This window comes from Toxorhynchites rutilus, chromosome 1 (genome assembly GCF_029784135.1).
Source record: "Toxorhynchites rutilus septentrionalis strain SRP chromosome 1, ASM2978413v1, whole genome shotgun sequence".
NCBI classification, from domain to species: Eukaryota; Metazoa; Arthropoda; class Insecta; order Diptera; family Culicidae; genus Toxorhynchites; species Toxorhynchites rutilus.
Window position 1 is genome coordinate 109585672 of NC_073744.1, and position 20992 is coordinate 109606663.

General features: G+C 42.9%; 2 protein-coding genes across 2 annotated transcripts; one reads left to right on the forward strand and one right to left on the reverse strand.

Moving 5' to 3' along the window:
- Positions 1-9124: 9124 nt before the first annotated feature.
- Positions 9125-12421, reverse strand: LOC129761312 (uncharacterized). Its single transcript, XM_055759031.1, has one exon. The coding sequence runs from the start codon at positions 12419-12421 to the stop codon at positions 9125-9127; it is 3297 nt and encodes a 1098-aa protein (XP_055615006.1).
- A 2665-nt stretch (positions 12422-15086) lies between these two features.
- On the forward strand, positions 15087-20857 carry LOC129761313 (uncharacterized protein K02A2.6-like). The gene is made up of 4 exons (XM_055759032.1): positions 15087-15219; positions 15309-16617; positions 16710-17666; positions 17792-20857. Exons 3-4 carry the CDS (start codon positions 16710-16712, stop codon positions 20855-20857), a joined length of 4023 nt encoding a protein of 1340 aa, XP_055615007.1. The 5' UTR covers positions 15087-15219; positions 15309-16617.
- The last annotated feature ends 135 nt before the right edge of the window (positions 20858-20992 follow it).

Below are 20992 nucleotides of genomic sequence, written 5' to 3' on the forward strand. Positions count from 1 at the left end.
GATACTTCTGATGTTCCATTGTATCCCGAATTTCTGTGTTGGAGTGAATGTGTTGGTGTTTTTAACTCTAATTCCTAAGTCTTAATTGTGTGTATGTTTGAACTATTCAAAGAGAATTAGTTCGATGGTCCTTTACCCTTGGAAAGAGAAGCTTTCTTTGAGGTATTGGTGTTGTTTTTGTTTGGTGTAGAAGTCTTTGGAGTGTTTGTTGTGTTTGTGTTGTTTTTTGTTGAATGTGCGTTTCTGTTGTTGTTATTGTTGTTTTTTGTTTGATATGTGTTGTTGTTGTTGTTGTTGTTTTCTGTTGGGGTTGTATTGTTATTTGTTGTTGGTGTCTGTCTTTGTTCATTCTTAGTTCTTTTCTTGTCCTTGTTTGTTTGGGTCTCATCTTCAGATTTTTGATCTGACTCTGAGGATGATCCTCTAGTTATTTTTCTTTTGTTTTTGTTTTTGTTTGGAACATCAGACGTATCCATAGAAATGACTGATTCGCTTTCGGATTCAGTTGATGAACTACCAGTTGTTGAATCTGTCATGGTTGTATCGAATGTAGTGTCATTTGGGGGGGTGCTTTCGCGACTAGAAGTGGCCGAAGCGGCCGAGGCGCAGTTACATTTGCAGTTACATGTGGGTGCTGGCTTTTGCAAGTTGGTGAGTCTGTTTTGCAGAACACTTGCGAATGAAGAGCCATTGTTTTGTAGTTGAAACTGTTCCTTTGCCTCTTTGTGTGAAATTCCATTATCGATTCTGATTCTGGTAATTTTATTTTCATTTTGCCATACGGGACAATTCCTACTGGAAGAGGAGTGGTTTCCTTGGCAGTTGACACAAAACGCTGAAGCATTGCAAACTATGTTTGCTTCTGTTTTTTGTTCCGGATGTTCTTGGCCGCAGTTTCTGCAAAGCGGATTTTCGCGCTTGCATCGCTTGGTCGTATGCCCAAATTTATAGCATTTGTAGCACTGCATGGGATTAGGGTAGAAGTTTCTAGTCCCGACTCGAATGAACCCGAAATAAATGAAATCGGGAACAACCGTTCCACGAATGGTCAAAATTAAGGTTGCCGTTGGGACAACAATGTTGTTATCCTTCCTGGTAATACGCTTGACATCGATCACACCTTGATCGGAAAGCTCAGTAACCAGTACGGATTCTTTGATGTCAATGACATCACGGCAAGTGACAACGCATTTGCGTTGATTTAATGTTGGGTGAAAGATAACTTCAACAGGGGTTTCATCTATCAATTTAGTTATTGAAAGGAGCTTACCAATAATATCCTTGTCCTTGGTTGTAAGAATATACTGCGTCCTCTTTTTTTCGTCTCGTTGTGGTCTCGCGCTGTTAAATTTATCCCCCGCAACGTTGGAGATAGTTTTACTAACTATGAACGGATTGGAAGGGATCACGTTCTCTCCTGTTGCACGAAGGAGCAGAATCTGCAAATTGCCGTTGAGTGGGTCGGCCCACTTTGGAGAGGTACGTTGGGTAGGTTTCCCTTCGTACAGGTTTGTAGCCCGGCCTTGAGGAGGCCCGGAGCTACTGGAAGCCATTTTGTTGTCGGCTACACCCTAGGTATAGCCGACAAGTGGGTTTCACTTTGCACTAAAGCACTGAGTTATTCTTGTGAGGGCTTGACACTTGGGGATATGTTCCCAGAAAATACTACTTTTTATACAAGAGCACTTGAAAAACCACCAATATCGCGGGTAAACTTTTGGAATTATTCCCTCTTGTCACTTCACAGTCCGTACGCGTGCGTCTTCTTTTTAAATTTTATTTTATTTTGTAAACACTAAGCACTACTTTTAAAATTGGCAACACTGCCAGAAAAGAAAAAGGGGGCGTGGCGTCAGTGACGCCGCAAAAGCGCGCGCTTTTCCGGTTCACCAGTAGGCGCCCGCTCCTCACGGTCGAAACGAACTGTTGTTTCCTGCTTCTTTTTTTGCTGCCACACTAAAACCGTTGAAATCGCTCCTTTCGAAAACGCCGGGGGGGGACGTCCTAGTCCGCTTGTCCAAAACGTCCAACTGCTAAGCTGAAAATAAAAGCGACCTTCTCGGTCGGAGGTTAAAATCAGTATGACCATGTCCAGACATGGCTGCTTGGGTTGGTTTGTTGATGTGTTGTGATGCGAACCGATGTGGTGTACGATTTGAATGAGAATGATCGTTGCGGCAGCGGAGCGGGGATTTTTAAGCTGACTGGCTGGCTCGAGAATTACGCATGTGTGAGACTGCGACCAATGTTTCGTTCATTTTTTTCTTTTTCCTTTCCAATCGTGCTTCATTCTATTTCGCTGCTGCTCTGGTTGCCCGTTTTGGTCGGTACGATTTGAGGAGCACAAAATGGACCAATCAAAAATGGGCACATAGTGCATTTTGACAATGCTTGATATTTCACAATTATTCAATTATTTATCTCAAGAAAAATGAAATGTTATTCGTTATGATAGATGCGTAGATATATTTCCTATCAATTGATGCAAAAACCTTTGCGATCTATTGAGAAATGCTCGAGTAATAAGCGTTCCAAATCTTGCATTTTTTCCTACTTGTTCAGTGCCTAGATTTCCATTTCACCCCCTATATCTTCCGGTTAGACGTAGTCCTACGTCAAAATAATAAACTCTTTAGACTTTTTGTGATCCTGAAAAGGACCCTTTTTAGTCTGTATGTGAATCCAACGAGCGAACAAATCGTAATGAATGTATTTTTTTGCCATCGCTCCCTTTTAACGCTCATTCGTTCGTCTCGTTGGACCCGCCCCTTTGGCTGAGTCTGCCGATTTGTCTCTATCCTGTGAGTGTGTACCGCTAGAGTATAAAACACGCGGACCCCAAAAAAATATCTTATTTTCTTTCAAACCGTAAACCCGTGTGGTTGTACGGCATCGGCATCGTGTACTCAACAAAGGAGGAAAAGAGAAGGGAAAGGCAAAATCTCGCTCGAACCGTGGTGGTCTGCAATTTCCCGTAGGTGTATCCGCCAATTGCACCGGAAAAGGTAGCTAGGTCGAGCGCGTTAGTACCTGTGTACCAGTCCACCTAGCCGGCGTTATATAGTTTCGGCCGCCGGAGTGATCGAGTTAGCTGGCAAAGCTGCTCGCGACGATAAGAAAACCTGCATTCGGAACATAACACATTCGGTTCGGCGGACATCAAGACAACAGGCAGTTGCAGCGAATGGCGAGTGGCAAACGCAATCGCAAAACGGCATCAGGTAGCAGAAGAAAAAAGTTTGTTCTTTATACAAACTGCTTTGGTGGCAAATCCAGAACAAGGCGGCATCGAGGGCGTTCGAAATGGTTTTTTTCAAAACCACGAGTACTAAGTTTTCTAAATTGGAACCATTCCATAAAACAAGGCGCTTTTCAGGGCCATTAAACCTTCCAAAAAAGAGTTTAGGAAATAAAGTTCAATGCTTTCTAAAACATTATCCAAAATAATAATAAAACACAAATTGATGTTTTCATAATTTGTTTGCCAGGATTTGATGAGTATGTGAATTTGGCAGTTGTTCTGAGCTTATTGATAGTTGGGGACTTTCCTGATTATTCAATTTTCACCAATTCTTAAATTGTTTCTAGATTGAAAGTACAGTAATCTACAATTAGTTCGACATTTAGCTAATTGGACGGACATGTAATGTGACTTATTTAGTTGGACATTTTTGTAAACATAAAGATCCAAATTATGATCCCACATTGAAAGTCAACACTGTACCACTGTCATCGCAAATGTTCAATTACAGGTTAAAATTACCTCCAATCCGGCACTGAGTGGTGGTAATGCGACGTGCCATTGAATGTAATTTACTGTAAAATATGTCACAAGCTGGATGGGAAGAAATCACCAACTGTGAAAGCTGTGGCGAGTGACAACAAATCGCTAAACAGGAAGGTTTAGCCGAACAAGATGGGAATATCGAGTGATAACAAAAACACAACACCAAAGGTTCTTTTCAGAACCATTAACATATTCATAAAGAGTAAACAGTAAACTAATCCATTTTTCAGGTAGATAGGTAGGTATTCACGTAGGTGAAGAAAATAAAACAATATATTTAAAATATATATTTAACAAAAGCTGTCCCCTTTGCATAGTCCTACGTCACTCCGGTTATGTCCCCGACATTACCCATCCGTCTTTTAATTACAACAGATGCTTCCAATTACGCTATCGGAGCAGTTCTCAGCCAAGGCGAAATAGGAAAAGATAAACCAATTCACTTTGCTTCTAGGACTCTAAACAAATCTGAGGAAAACTTTTCAGCCACGGAAAAAGAAATGCTCGCCATCTACTGGGCTCTGAAAGTCTTCAGAAACTATATATACGGTCAAAAGTTCATAGTCATTACAGATCATCAACCGATTACTTTCTCTTTATCATCAAAAAATACAAACGCTAAATTAAAACGTTGGAAGTCGTATTTGGAAGAACACGACTACCAGATCATATATAAACCCGGACGGACAAATGTAGTTGCAGATGCCCTAAGCCGAATTCAAATAAATTCTCTCACTCCAACGCAACATTCGGCGGAGGACGACGACAGTAACTATATAATCTCAACCGAAGCTCCACTTAACGCATTCCGACATCAAATTATCATAGAACAAACCAATACAAATCCTGAAACGACAGTGATAACACCCTTTCCAGGTTACAAAAGAATTTCGATAAAACGAACTCAATTCACAGAACAGACTTTGACTGCTATTATGAAAGAGTTCTTTACCCCTAGTAAACTTATTGGATTATACACATCTGAAAATATTCTCGGACAACTTCAAGAAGTATACAAGAAATACTTTAGTAGAGCAAATCTGTTAAAAATTCGATTCACTCAAAACATGCTAACTGACGTAATCGAGACAGACGAACAAGAAAAAATAATTGAAAAAATTCACGAAAGAGCACATATCGATGAAAACAAGAAACAAATTCTGCGTGAATACTATTTTCCACAGCTCTCTGCCAAGGTAAAAAAATTCATACGGACTTGTGATACTTGTAACGTGACAAAATACGACAGACACCCCCTAAAAATCCATATCCAGGAAACTCCTATTCCAAGCCACCCATACGATATCATTCACATAGATATTTATCAGATTGACAATAATTACTTTTTGTCTAGCATTGACAAATTTTCCAAATTTGGCAGAATGATACCTATTAAATCACGCCATGTCGTTCACATTCGCCGAGCATTCGAAGAAACTATAACATCTAATATTATTCTTTCAGCTGTAGTAACAGACAATGAGAAAGCGTTTTTATCGCCGGAAATCAGAGGCATAATGTTAGATCTCAATATTCGAGCTTATGTGACACCCAGCAATAAATCCGAAGTTAATGAACAAGTCGAACGGTTCCATTCAACAATTACTGAATTATATCGTATTCAAAAATCCTTAAACCCCACATACCCTTGCAGTAGATTGATGACGATTTCCGTGAACAAATACAATTAAACAATCCACTCCACCACCGGAAAAACACCCAAAGAAATACTTTTTGGCATAACAAATAAACCCGTCTCGATCGAGGAGCTAGATGAAATAAGAAACAAACGGTATGATGAAGTCATTGTCCAATTAAAAGAAAAACAAGAAAAACATCTAGAAACACATAATAAAAATAGACAACATCCACCAGAGTTGGAAATAGGGCAGGAAATTTTTGTAAAAGATAAGGTTTTTAAAAGTAAACATAAACCACTCTTCAAAAGACATCATGTTCAATCAAATCAAAGAGTAACTGTGAGAAATGAAAAAAATCAAAACATACACAAATCAAATATAAAGAATACAATCATTCCAAATAAAGCATATCCGGTGAATCCCTAATCATTCCTTTAAGAATCGCACCTATTCTTTTCATTCGAGCATACCACTTGTCCTTGCATCCCTCCAGATCCACAACCTCGATAAAAACCCTATAGCAGTTGTAAAATTAAGAGACGGAAGAATATTAGAAGGACACACAAAAATTATACATACCATAAATGTTACCTTTATACAGAAAACTGTGTCGCGTTTGGAACAAGTTGTTAATGAAAAAAATAATTCAAACCCTACTTTAGTACACAGAATTGAAACTTTAAAAAATAACTTAGCGCAGGTTAAACCTTTAAAAACCAATAGAGTCAGAAGACGGGACGCTTTAGGCAGAGCATGGAAATGGATGGCTGGATCCCCTGATTCAGACGATCTTAGAGCAATAAATATTTCGATAAATCAACTTGTTGACAATAATAATGACCAAATAGAAATCAATGAAAAAATACAGATAAGTATTGCAAATCTGACCAACTATTTGAATTACATAACTTCCCTAGATTCTCAAAACTTCAATGAAATAAACAAAGAATTAGATTCACTAAAAATTATGTTCAATTTAGATCTAATAAATGATGAAATCGAAGCCATTAGAAATGCAATTATATTTTCAAAATTGAATATTGTAAATAACAAATTGTTAACCCCAGAAGAAACTGAAGAAATCACAACCAAGCTCGAAATACAAGGAGTTCACCAACACCTAATAGATGAAGCCTTGCAGTTTGCAACCACATTAGTCGTCACTAAGAGTGCTCATACACTGTTTGACCGAAGCCAAATATTTGACTCTTTTTGACAGATAAAATTTGGTCAACGTGTACTGATCAAATATTTTCTACACAAAACACGACAAGCAAATATTCGATTATTGGATGCCTAAAATATTTTTTCAGTCTGTTCTTCGAACCTGTCGGTACATGGTTAGGTTACCTTGAATATTTCAGTTGATTTTTTCCATGTTCGGTGTTTGATGTTGTTTACTACTGTTGAAAATTGAAGAGTGGCAAACAAAATAGTGTTTGTACAAATATCAAATCAAACCTTATCTGTCAAAAAATATCAAATATTTGACCTCCGGGCAAACAGTGTACGGCCACCTTAACGGAGAAATAATATTCTACATCGTAGGGATCCCCAACTTCAGCAAAACTACATTTCAACAACTACGAGTCGAAGCTGTAATTAACAGATCAGAACGTATCCTAATACCCGGCAAACTCTTCTTTAAAAACGAAGCTAACCTATATCTACTGACAGCAGCTTGTGCGAAATTAGCAAATTGGACCCTTTGTAAAACATCTGAACTGAAAGACGTGTCCGTCGAAACATGTATTGGCAATGTCCTAATGGGTTCTCCAAGCAACTGTTCATATGAAATCATCTTCAATCATATTCCAATTATAGAGATGGGAACTACCACCGTACTTTTGAACGATATAAACGATACATTATCCAACACATACGGAGCCACGAACAGACATTTACAAGGATCATATCTCATCGTTTACGAAACGAAAACTTTCCAGGATTTTTCCTTCACAAATGAAGTTATCCGAGCTGTGGAACAGCCGTTTTTCACACCATCAACCGACCTGAACATATCCAGAATTCGAACATATCAAACTGTCAATATTAACAAAATACATGAGCTGCACCTGAAAAACATCAACAAGCTAGAATTGAGGATTTTTGTTCACCACTACGTTGATCATTCTACTTGGATTCTATATCCTCATTAAGGTGAAGGTGGAAGCTAGCCACAAATGGCTGCCACAATGGCGCTCATTTCTTTCATCTCCCTCCCTCACCCTTCGCCCGAAAATCAATAATTTTGCGAAACAGTGTGGAGAAAATGACCATTTTCGCACACTTCCCATGAAGTAATATCAGCCAAACTCTAATCGATTACTCACAAGATATTAAATTTTCATTTGCTGTCGCACTGTATAGTGAACAACGTCGGAAAACTCGAGCAAGTGCTCTGAAAGTTAAATTTTCATTTTTCAATCTTCGACAATGGTTTTGTTTGTATTGATGAAAGCATCGTTATTTTTTCGACACTGATGCCAGACAACATCATCGAAACATCTATCAAAACCACTCAATAAAATGTTATTCCTGAGTCATAGCGTTTCATATCATGAAAATCAATAGAATAAAATTGTGTTGATATCAATACAATCATTATTTTTACGTTTAATGGGTCTATAATGTAAGTTTTAGCAACTTCAACATTGGGTAAGAAAATTGTATTGCAGAGCTCGGAACACTGCCACGGCTGCCTATGCTTTCAAAAACAATAAATGGAAAAGTACTACATTCAATCAAAATGTCTCGGCCAACGAAGAGAAGAGTTAAGGCTCTCCAACGTGAATATGTGAAAACAATACGACCAACGAAGTAAAATATGAAGGAATTATCAGCATGCGGAAGAACTTGTTAATATCAAAAGAGGCCCAATTCGCATGTGTTATAAATTTGCTCATGTTACGCTCGCGTATAATCAGTATTGTCAGTGTCAATGAAGCGCCACACAGTCTGATAAGTGAATTGACATGTAAATGTGCTTCGCTCTTCTCTCACAAACACTATTACCCCATTTTTACACGTGGGTTTACCTATACTACTGCAATGGCTAGCTTCCACCTTCACCTTAAAGCACGCCAACAAACAGCTTCAGTTAACATTAATACGTCCAGCGAAAAGGCACCAACCATTCAGCCACACTACATTAATCAACCGCCAACACTTGCTGACACCTACATTTTCACCAGTCGTTGACCCAGGAGGCTCAACACTTCAAAAGGGGAGTAGTTAACATCCGAATCATCATTTGCCACACCAAACGAATCATGCGGTATAACGATATCCAAACACAGCGTTCGATTTCCAGGAAACCAGCCAGTCAACAGCGCGTGATTGTTTTTGTTCATATTTCAAGGAATCAGACCCGCGATAGGCGCGCGAATGCTAGCATAAGCAATTTATGTAAACCTAGAATTAAGAAGGAATAAAGAACTTCACTTCTGTCGACCGTCAAAGGAAACACTTCAGTTTTTTAAAAATCCGAATTGACCCCTCCGGTCTTAACTTCGATCTGCTCACGAAGTATACGTTCCGCACCTTGGAAGTTCGTTCCGTTGTCGCTAAATATTTCCATTGGCGATCCTCGACGACCGACGAATCGTCGTACACAAGAGATACAAGAAATCGTTGATAGACTGTAGGCCACCTCAAGGTGTACAGCCCGAACGGTGAGACACGTAAAGAGGGCGATTCATCTCTTCACGTTCGATCTCCCCACTTTAGTCAAGAACGGACCAAAATAATCCAAGCCTACGTAAGTGAAAGGACGACAATGCATCGCTAGACGAGCTGGAGGAAGTGCAGCCATTGGGGGATTGCTGGGAAGCGCCTTGCGGATCTTGCATAACTGACACTCATAGGCCACTGATCTTATGAGCTGACGTAGACTCGAGATAGTAAACCTCTGACGCAGTTCATTGACGATGGTTTCGTTGTTCGCATGACGATAGCGGCGATGATAATCTTCCACCAGAAGTCTGACTGCTCTGTGCTTTGGTGGCAGAATGATAGGAAACCGGGCATCGTACTCCATGTTCTTTGCAACAGCTACACGACTTTGTTGCCTCAGCAAACCATTTTCATCTACTGCGGGCATTAATTGGTACAGCTTGCTGTTTCGATCATGTCCGTTTTGTTGAGAATCTCTCTGTTCAAGAACCGCCGTTTCGTCTGGATAGCTTTCTCGTTGGACCAGCTTCATTATCGTCCGTTCAGCGTCGAGCAGTTCAGCTTGTGTAAGGGATCCGCACCGCTTCTGTTCCGGTTTAGAGATGTTGAAGAAGAAACGTAGAACGTAAGCCGTAGTGCGTAACATCCTCTTCCAGGTCGTAAATCGTTCGAAATCCAGCACTGGTTCCATCGCGAAATGAAACAACACCGAAGGTCTAGCATCTTCGGTTGTCACCTCCACTGTTCCAGTCATTTGCGGCCATTTCTCCTCGGGAAGTCGCAGGAGATCCGGCCGGTTGAACCATTGGCTATCTGGGTGGAAATAAGGTCCTCGGCCCCACTTGGTAGCTTCATCTGCAGGGTTAAGTTTGGACGGTACCCACCGCCATTCGCTGACATCCGTGATCTCCAATATCTCGCCCACCCGATGAGCTACGAAGGGTTTGTAGCGTCGCGGGTCCGACCGTATCCAAGATCTTGCTGTCGAAGAGTCTGTCCAAAGGAATCTCTTGGAGAACACGACCGGATGATTGTCTTGCACGAATTTAAGAAGACGCGCTCCAAGAACGCATGCTTGTAGCTCGAGCCTCGGGATGGATATCGGTTTTAGCGGAGCTACCTTCGATTTTCCGGAAACTAACACACAGTCGCCTACGGTCGTTCGGACATAAGCTGCACACGAATAAGCAATCTCACTTGCATCGACAAATACGTGAAGCTGAACATCCTTATACGTGTCTTCTGTGGCTCGGGGAAAATAACATCTGGGTATTCTCAATGTTGAAATGAACTCTATCATCCTTGTCCAGCGGTTCCAGTTTTCGAACACTTCATCGCTTACTGTTTCATCCCACTGCGTTCCAGCTCGCCACAATTCTTGGATAAGCACCTTTCCATGGATTATAAACGGCGCAAGTAATCCCAGGGGATCGAACAACGACATTACGCACCGCAGTACCTGACGTTTTGTCGGCCGGGTGTCATTGTGCAGAAGGTTCGTAACTTCATCGCTCATACGGGTGGAGAAGCTCAATTCGTCAGAGCTTGAGGTCCACAGCATTCCAAGCACGCGATCCACCTGTTCGCCGCAATCTAGGTTAAGGTTCTTGCTGTCTATTACCGCTGGTTCTCCGAGTTCCGTTAGGACCCTTTCACTGTTTGATCTCCAGTTTCGTAGATGGAATCCTCCGTTGTGATGAATCAGCCGTACTTCTGCCGAAACCTTCACCGCTTGCGTTTCGGTGCCAAAACTGTCGAGGTAATCGTCGACATAGTGGCTCTTTAAAATTCCTTCGACAGCTCTTGGGTATTGCTTGATGTGTTCCTGGGCATTCACGTTTTTGACGTACTGCGCCGAAGCAGGTGAGCTCGTAGCACCGAACGTCGCAACGTCCATCAGGTAGATTTTGACCGGCCCATCCGCAGTATCGCTCCACAGAAAGCGTAATGAGTTTTTGTCATCCTGTATTATACCCAATTGGTGGAACATTTGTTCTATGTCTGCACTAACAGCAATATAGTACAGACGAAAGCGGAAAAGTATAGCGGGTAAGAGGGTAAGCTGGTCCGGTCCTTTCAGCAGTACACTGTTCAGTGATACACCGGAGGCCTTCGCCGCTGCATCCCAGATGAGTCGCACCTTTCCTGGTTTGTTTGGGTTCGTAACTGCTCCCAATGGTAAAAACCAAGCTTTCCTGGGGTTCGCACTCTCCAATTCGGCCGGCGTCGCTCTATGTGCATAACCCTTTTCTACGTACTCTTTTATTTGACGACTGATATTCTCACGTAGAGCTGGGTTGCGGTCCATCCTTCGTTGTAGACACTGATGCCTTTGCAATGCCATACCGTAGCTGTCAGGTAACTCTATTTCTTCTTCCATCCACTGTAAACCTGTTTCGTAGTGTCGGCCGATACGCTTTGTCGTTTTTTCCAGCATTTCTTGAGCTCGCTGTTCTTCCGCGCTGAGACAGTCCCCAAGCTGCCTTACTCCACTCTCCTCCACAGCAAAGAACTGTTTAACAGCTTCGTGTAGCTCGTCGTTATGGTAGCTTTGAATCGGCAACTGCCTCAGGTGAGCAAACCTCTTTGTTGCCCTCACTACATCGAAGGATTGCATCGGTAAGTCTAAATTCTGTACCGTGCGGGCATTCACTAATTGGTAACGACGCTGTGGTTCCAATCCCGAAACAGTAATCGTCACCGTCTTTGAATTCTTCTCTACTCTTGACGTATTCCCGGTCCACCTCAGACAAAGTGGTTGCGAGTCTCCTGCTATGCCAAGCTGCGCTACCAGACCGCCCTCGACCAGGGTTAATGATGACCCCTCGTCCAAAAAAGCGAAGGTGTTAACCTGGCCCGAATTCCCGTACAACGTCGCGGGTAAGATCCGGAACAAAACACCGGAATCCTGGGGCCGATGGGTATTGATATTCCCTAATTGCGTTACTGGTGTCGTTGCTTTCCCGTGCAGCAATGGATGGTGTTTGAACTGACAACCGTTTACGTTGCATTTGCTGCTAATACGGCATGCTCTTCCGCCGTGTCCATACAGACAAATTTGACACAATGTTAGTGCCCTAACCCGTCGCCATCGATCATCGATTGAGAGCGCTCTAAACGCTTGGTACTCGCGAAGCTTGTGACCTTCTTTCTCGCAATGTAAATACCTACTGGTCTTAAGCTGGGTTGTCGTTGTAGTGGCTGTCTCGTCGGTCTTATGTGAATTGACGTACACTTTCGATTTCTCTCTTGCGGTGTTCTTTCGTGGGTCCGATTCATACAGCACTACGCTTGAAGCGTCTTGCATCACCCCAGTCATATAGTCACTGAAGGTTTTCCAAATCAACTACAGTACGTCCTCGCTTGTAGCCTGCCCCCATCAATTTCTGATCCGCAGGCAACTTTCCGACGAGTTCCTGTAGTAGAGTAGGATTCGACAAATGCGCTCTCTCGTTAGCTGCTTCAATATGATCGCACAGCTCTTGAACGACCATCCCGTATTCGATAAGAGCCTCCAGCTTATCTCCTCGAGGGGCGGGCATAACTCTAACTATCTGCAGCAAAGCGTTGATAAGCAACTCTGGTCGCCCATATCTCATGCATAGAGTCTCTATCACCTGCGGTACTGCTGCCGGAAATACAAGACGACTTCGAACGCTCTCCAGTGCACGGCCTCTCAGGCATCTTTGGAGCCGAACCATGTTCTCCCCGTGAGTGTAACCGCATGTCGTCGTCGTATACTCAAAATTGGAGATAAATATCGGCCATTCGGCTGGATCGCCTGAGAACGTCGGAAGATCGCGCGCCAAAGATTGACGTGATGTAAGTTGTCGTGGAGTAGGTATCGACTCTCCCTCGTCCTGGTTCCAATCTGGTGGTGGTTCTTCCCAAGAGCTCGGAGGATTATTAGTCGAAGGCTGCTGCATCAGAAGCTGCTGCGTCGGTGGAGTTTGCGCTTGAAGCGGCTGTAAAGGAGACTGATACGTTGACTGCTGCATCGGTGCAAATTGTTCTTGAGGCTGGATCGTCGACGTCGAAATCCTGAACTGAATACTGCATCATCGGATGACGCCGCACCTGTGGATACTGCGCTGGTGGTTGCTGCACATGTGGATACTGCACTGGAGATCGCTGTACCTGATAAGGTTGCCACGGAGTGGACTGTACCGGAAGCTGCTGCGCTGGAATCTTCTGCACCGAAGCAGGCTGCCTTGGAACCTGCATAACCGGTAGATGCTGAGACGACTGATGCTGCATTGAATTCTGCGGCATCGGCGGAAATTGCACCCGGAGACACTGCATTTGAGGATTCTGCAGAGAAATTTGCTGAAGTGGAGGTACTAACGACTGTGTGGAAGATTGCTGCGCTAACGATGGCAGCGTAGGTTGCTGCACTGATGGCTGCATCACTGAAGACTGAACCGAAGGCGGAGTCATTGATGGTTGCATCGTAGGCTGCTGCATTGCAAGCTGTTTTTCTGACGACTCTGGTATGGGGGGCAATTGAGTTGATACGAGGGAGGAAGGTGTACATTGACTAGTCTGTTTTTGCAAGATAGTATTATTCTTTATTATATTTGAGTGCGCGTGGGCTAAACGCTGCTGATCGTTTCGTGGAGTTTGCATAGTTGGACATAGTATTGATTGAGAGATATTGCTTTCTTTCGCTTGATCGGTTTGATTTTCATAGGCATGACACTTACCAGGTGATACGTTAGGATTAGGGTTAGGAGGTAATACGCTAGGAGACAACACACCAAGTGATTTTGCGCTCTGTCGCGGCAGTCCGTCTTCGCCAGTTGTATTGACAAACGATGTACGGTTGAATGCATCACTTCCATTGCCATCCGGCACAATTCCAATTGTCGCTGTAAGTGAGTCATCTGAGGGACGGTTGGTTCCGACTGCGCTAAACACTGCTCCAATCTGGCTCGCAAGTCACGGACCAGATTCATAGTCTCTCGTCGATCCACGTTATCTTCTATCGTAGGTACTAGTAGGTGGCTTAGGTCTTCGGCAGTGTCGAATGTTGGGATGGTTCGATCTCGAAGAGGGGAACTATGGTGAGGGATGTTAACGTCGGACAGCGCAGCTAAGGGAAATTCCTCGGCAATACCTCCTACTGTCGCATCGGAATTCAAATCAGTGGATTGAAGATTATGCTGCTGGATCTCCGAAGCTGCTGGCATTTGATTTCCGCCTGCCGCGCTAGATTGTGGATTCGCGCTATTTTCAATCCAATCGTTCACTCTTCCGATGCTGTCCGCTCGACTCACTCGACTCACTCGGCTCCTTCTCTCTTCCTCAGCGGCAATCGAAACTTCCAGTAGTTCCTTTTGCTCCTTCAAGAACTTCTTTTCCAGTCCAATCTCCGCTCGTTGTTTCTCCAACTCCTGGCGTTCCCGCAATCTGGCCATGCTATCCGTTAAGTGCGATTATGACCGACTAGCGACACTGGCTCTCGACGATGCACGGGAGTGAGGTTTACATCGAATGCATATCCATGCACGATCGGCGATCGAATCGGCGACTCCAGCACAGCTGAAGTGCCACCAAGTATCGCATGCGTCACATTGGACCATATTTTCCGCATCTTCTGGTCTGGTGCATCCAGCACATCCAACCTTTGGTCCGGGAATTGATGGGTTGCTCATCTTGAAAATTTTGAAATTTGTTGCGACAGCAATGAAAGGCAACGCACTGATTTTTGTAACGAGTATTCATTTACTGTTTCAAACTGCAAGTTAGTTAAGCATTAGTTTTAGTTTAGCTTTATAATTTCATTTGCTTACATTTTCAGTGGCCCTTCAATAGGTTGGCCTTTCAATTTACCGTCGAACTTCAGGTTAGATTTAGATCCTAAGTAGTATGTGTAGAAAAGCAATAAACATAAAATACATCGTCTAGCCCCTTGTCGAAATATAGAGAGAACTGAAGACGGCGAGAACGAGCGAGTTCTGAGCGCAGGGCAGAACAGTGGCGAATGTTAACGTGAGTGGAAGTAGAAATTAGCATTTTCCAAGTGCCATAACCGGAAACCAATAAATAACCGGAAACCGGAAGCGATAGTCATCTGAGGAGAACTCTACAAATTGGCGCAGTCGGTACGATTGCATGGTGAGTATTTTAGTACGAAATCATCTATGGAAATGTTATTCATTGAGAATCAAAATGGCCTTTTTTTTTCTCTGCATATAATTGTTGAGTTGTGTGGTTCATGTGACTCGTATGTTTGATGTGAGGGTGCTCAAAATGGAAGGTACAATTTTCTGTGAACGCTGCGCAAGAAAAAAAAACGCATTTAAAATGGATGAAATTATGAGGAAAAGACGCGAGAACGGCTGACGACCGTGGTACACAAAGAAAAAAAATTAAATTAAAAGAGAAAAAAAAATAAGAGGAAAAGATACGAGATCGGCTGACGGCCTTGAAAAAAAAATTAATAAAGGGAAAAGATGCGAAATCGGCTGACGACCGAGGCACAAAAAAGAAGTGAGAGCGAAAATACGAAGAGCCGGCTGACGACCGTAGCGCAAATGGAGGCAAGTGAAGGGACGCGAGATTGATGGATGACCGTGCGGGAGGATAGCATGGAAGTTGCACGACCGGCTGAAAACTGACGTACAACATGAGGGACAGTGATCGTTGTATCTGTAAACGAAGAGCCCATCTAACGAGTAAACCCGAAAGCTCTGCATGAACTTTGGAGCTTTTACATGTTTACCACTACCATTACAGTTTGGAGTATTAGTAAATAAAAAGAAGCGACAAAAGCGAAGTGATGCAGTAGTGGTTTAATGAACTTGATTCATGTTTTGTTTTGTTTTGTTTTGATGTCCCAAGACAAAATTTCAGTGCGTGACAATATATATCATGTGAAGTTATATGAGCTAGTCATCCCTGTTATGCCTAGTTGACAACTTTGTTTACCATCTCCAGCTGATCATTGTGAGTCTTATATTGACGACGACAGTGCAAATGAGATTATCAGCGGGGACATCGAAGCCGACGAAATTATTTCCCCATTAAAAACTCTTGGAAACAGGACCGCAAGTTGACTTTCACGGGAGAACAAAGGATTTCGTTAATCTCCTGCGAACAGACCGCAACCTATGAGGAGACGAAAACGAGCAAACGATGACGATTTATCACTGCTTCAATAAAGCTACTGTTTTGTTTTCGTGGCATCCGTCGCTGATGAGTACCGGGTACCTATTTGCCGTTACGCTGTACGTCATCACCAATCCCATCGTGACCACCATCAGCAGAAAAAAAAACAAAAACAGAAGAAAGAACAGCGCTAGGAAAAACTATTTCGTTATGGAAAACACCCTTTTGTGAGCGATTTATATGTTGTATGAGAAGTGTATTTCATGATAAAAGAAACCATGTTTTATAATATAAATTTATAATAAAAACATTTGTTCAACTCATTTTGTTTCGTTTTTTCTCGATCGGTTTGATTAACGAGCTTGGAATTGCAGTTTACCGTATTTGTTATTCGAACAATTTGATGTTAGTTATCAAAATTCTATAAAAAAACGTACATTGTGCTTATTTGAATGAAATCTGTAGGGTAAAACGGTTTGTTTCGTTTTGAATTTCAGATGGATTCTGAGAATCATTTCCCGTTAGATCCATTCAATGATGCCACTGATGCCTCCAATCTGCGTCGTGAATGGGAGGAATGGCACCGCTCATGTGAAATCGTTCTGGAGCTGAAGAAGATCGAATCTCAGCACGAAAAGCTTCTTTTTCTGCTGGCTCGGGGAGGTAGGGGCCTACAAAGAATTTATCACCACCTCGCACCCGTGGCGGGAGAAATCCATCCAGAACCGGTGAAAGTTCCGTTCGCTCCACAAGACGCTCCGGAGTACGACAATGCTATCATGCGCCTCAACGCCTTTTTCGTGGGAAAACGTAACGAAAGAGTAGAACTGGAGGTTTTCCGTTCTCTCCGCCAGGCCGCTGGTGAGACATTCAATCGCTACTTGTTGAGATTGCGTACGCAGGCCGCATGCTGCAATTTTGGTGAGCGTGAGGAGAAGGAGTTACTACAACAAATAACTGTCGGTGCGATGGATGAGAGAGTGCGAGATAAAGGTCTCGAAAGTACCCTGAATCTGGATGAGATCGTGAACTATGCGATTAACCGCGAGGTTTTATTGAAGCAGAAAGTGAAAACGCATCCATTTGGATCCGAAAATGGAGCCGTGGCAGTGGTTAAGCAAGAATGGACAAAGAAGGTGATGCCAAGGAGTGGATATTCCACACGACCGGTTCAGTACGAGCGAAAATCGGATGGTAGAGGAAGAACAGAATGTAGCCGGTGTGGATCTTGGCGGCACCAACGAGAATCTGAAAACTGCATTGCCCGAAATACTACATGCCACAGCTGCGGCGCTGTGGGCCACTTTGCAAGAAAGTGTACAGCTAACCGGAATAAGTCATTTAAAGCTCGATACTCATGGAAGAGAGCGGAAACTAATGCTTTGCGAGATGGAAATAATCAAAGCCCGGGATCTGGATATCCATTACGACGCGACGAACATAAATCTTCAGAGGTAGAATGAGTTCTTCATTTTTGCTAACTATTAGTATACAAACTGTAAAAGTTAAATCTTGTCTAATTAAACGATGAATAAATAAGCAAACACTAATAGTATTTTCAAATTATTTATTTTGTTAGGTGAAGACACAGAATGATGGAACAATCGTGGGGTTTATTGACCAACTTCCAATAGAATTTTTGATTGATTCTGGGGCAACAATCAACACCGTTACGGAGTATGACTGGGAAAAGTTGGTGTCTAACAACGCCAGGGTTTTTAAAAAAAAAATGCAAAGCGATCGACGATTTTTGGCATATGCTAGCCAGGAACCCCTACGGGTAGTGTGCATTTTCGAAGCATGGGTCACTATCAACGACACAAAACCCAAAATGTTTACCGAATTTTTCGTAATTCAGGGAGCACACAAATCTTTGCTAAGTAGAAGAACCGCAGAGGACCTCAAAGTCTTGAAAGTTGGACTAGAAGTTCAAAACATTGAACAGAATAAAGCTCCGTTCCCGAAATTCCCAAATATACAAGTAAAATTATCTATTGATCCAACTGTGGCCCCCAGAAAAATGGCTTACCTCAAAATTCCGGTAGCGATGGAAGACAAGGTCAATCAGAAAATCCAGGAAATGTTGGAAACTGACATAATTGAGCCAGTAACAGGACCATCCGATTGGATCTCCCCAATGGTTGTGGTTCCAAAGGGAACTAACGATATCCGCTTGTGTATCAATATGCGATACCCGAATCAAGCCATTCAACGGGAGCATTATCCACTGCCACTAATTGACACGCTGCTTAACAAGCTGAAAGGAGCGACAGTGTTCTCTAAGATCGACATAACCTCTGCATACTATCACGTGGAGTTACATCCAGCATCGCGCGAGATTACTACGTTCATGACGAGTAAAGGTCTAATGCGTTTTAAACGATTAATGTTTGGTATAAACTGCGCGCCCGAGATCTTTCAACGGATAATGTGTGAAATGTTGGCTGGCATTGAAGGTGTCGTAGTTTATATTGATGATGTGGTTATTTGGGGATCCACAGTAGACGAGCATGATGAGCGACTACGAATGGTCATGGATATTCTTGAAGAGAATCACGCGTTTCTGAATAAAGAGAAGTGTTTGTTTCGAGTGAAAGAGCTTAAAATACTAGGATTCAAGGTTAGTGTCGATGGAATCAGCCCTACTGATGATAAAGTTTCGGCTATCCAAAACTTCAGGATGCCAGAAACGAAGGAGGAAGTACGAAGTTTTTTGGGCTTGATCAATTTTGTTGGACAGTTTATACCGCATTTGTCATCGAGAACGGAGGCTCTCCGAACATTCATCAGAGGGGAAGTAGAAACATTTGGCAAAGAACAACAGAAAGCTTCCGATGATCTTCGTAACGAATTATCCAGTGCCGTTCATCGCTTAGGATTCTTTGACCCGAAGGACCAGACAGAGCTTTACGTGGACGCATCGGCGGTGGGCCTTGGGGCGGTTTTAGTCCAGAGGGATAGTATGAACAAGCCAAGGATCATCAGCTTCGCGTCAAAAGGCCTTACAAAGACAGAAAAAGTGTACCCACAAACCCAACGCGAAGCCTTAGCCGTCGTTTGGGCGGTTGAGAAATTTTATTCGTATTTATTCGGAATACACTTCACGGTGCTAACTGACCATAAGACACTCGAATATATATTTGGAGGAAAACACCAGGAAGGAAAACGTGCTTGCTCTCGTGCTGAGGCCTGGGCGTTGCGCCTACAGCCCTACGATTTCAAGGTGGTGCATGTTCCGGGATCCCATAATATCTCCGACATTTTTTCGAGATTGTGCCCGCAGTCAGATGTTCCATTTGACGAAGCTTCGGAGCATTTCGTTTGTGGAATAGGTGAAGGACCATCGGCAATAACATTGGACGAAATCCGGAAAGAAACGGATCTTGATGATGCACTCAAGGAAGTAGTTAAGTCTATTAATACGCAGGTGTGGCCGTCAAGCTTGTTCGCCTATCAAGCTTTCGCGAAGGAATTGGGAGTAATGGATGGTGTTGTTGTGCGTAATGATCGCATCATTCTTCCTTCAAGATTGCGACAAAGAGCATTGGATATCGCGCATCGAGGACACCCTGGAGTAGTTTCAATGAAACGAAATCTCAGGGAGAACTTGTGGTGGCCTCAGATGGACCGTGATGTTGAGCATAAGGTGCAAGAGTGTGCTGGATGTGCTTCAGTAGCTTTACAAGGTCCTCCAGAACCTATGCAGCGCAACGAAATGTCAAATCGGGCATGGCAAGATTTGGCTCTTGATTTTTTTACAGCTAAAGAATGTGCGACCTTCTTGGTAATTGCTGACTACTATAGCCGATTTTTGTCCGTTACTGAAATGAAATCAACAACTGCGAGTAAGACGATAGAGGTTCTGGAGAGTTTGTTCAAGCAGCACACGTACCCGGAAACAATTCGTTCTGATAATGGGCCCCCTTTTGCTAGTGAAGAGTTTGCGAACTACTGTGTTAACAAAAATATTCGACTAGTGCACAGTATCCCATATTGGCCTCAAATGAATGGCCTGATTGAACGACAGAATCAGGGAATCCTGCGAACTCTGAAAATTGCTCGTACAATGAAAGAAGATTGGCGGAAGGCGGTTAATGAATATGTGTATTCGTACAACACTACACCGCACTCTGTAACTGGAAAGTCGCCAATGGAGTTGCTTACAGGTCGGCCCGTAAAAGATCTGCTGCCGTCACTACGTACCGAACCCTACTGGAATCGCGATGAAGAACAACGGGATAAGGATATAATAAGAAAATTGCGAGGTAAACTATATGCGGATAAACGTCGGCATGCAAAGGTGTCAGATATAGCTGTTGGAGATACCGTTATGATCAGGAATTACGAGATGGGGAAATTGGAGCCAACCTTTCGACCGGAAAAGTATTCAGTGATTAAGAAAAGCGGAAGCGACGTAATTGTACTGAGCGAAGATGGCGTGCGGTACAGACGCCCTGTGTCTCACCTGAGAAAGTATCCAACTACTGGTGAACAAGATGAATCCGAGGATGAATCTGAGCAGCAACCTCGTACAACGGATCCTGTCGGGACACCAGCTACAGCGGACAAACCAAACGATGTTAAACCCCCACCCACGAAATATCCAAAAAGAATAACTAAGATGCCAGCACGATATGATGATTAATTTCCTTAAAGGATTTATTTTTTTTACCGCTATTAGTTATTTTCATAAAAAAAAAATGGAATAAACATATATATTTTTTTTCGTTTTTTTATGGGCCAGGTTAGGGATGTAGAAAAGCAATAAACATAAAATACA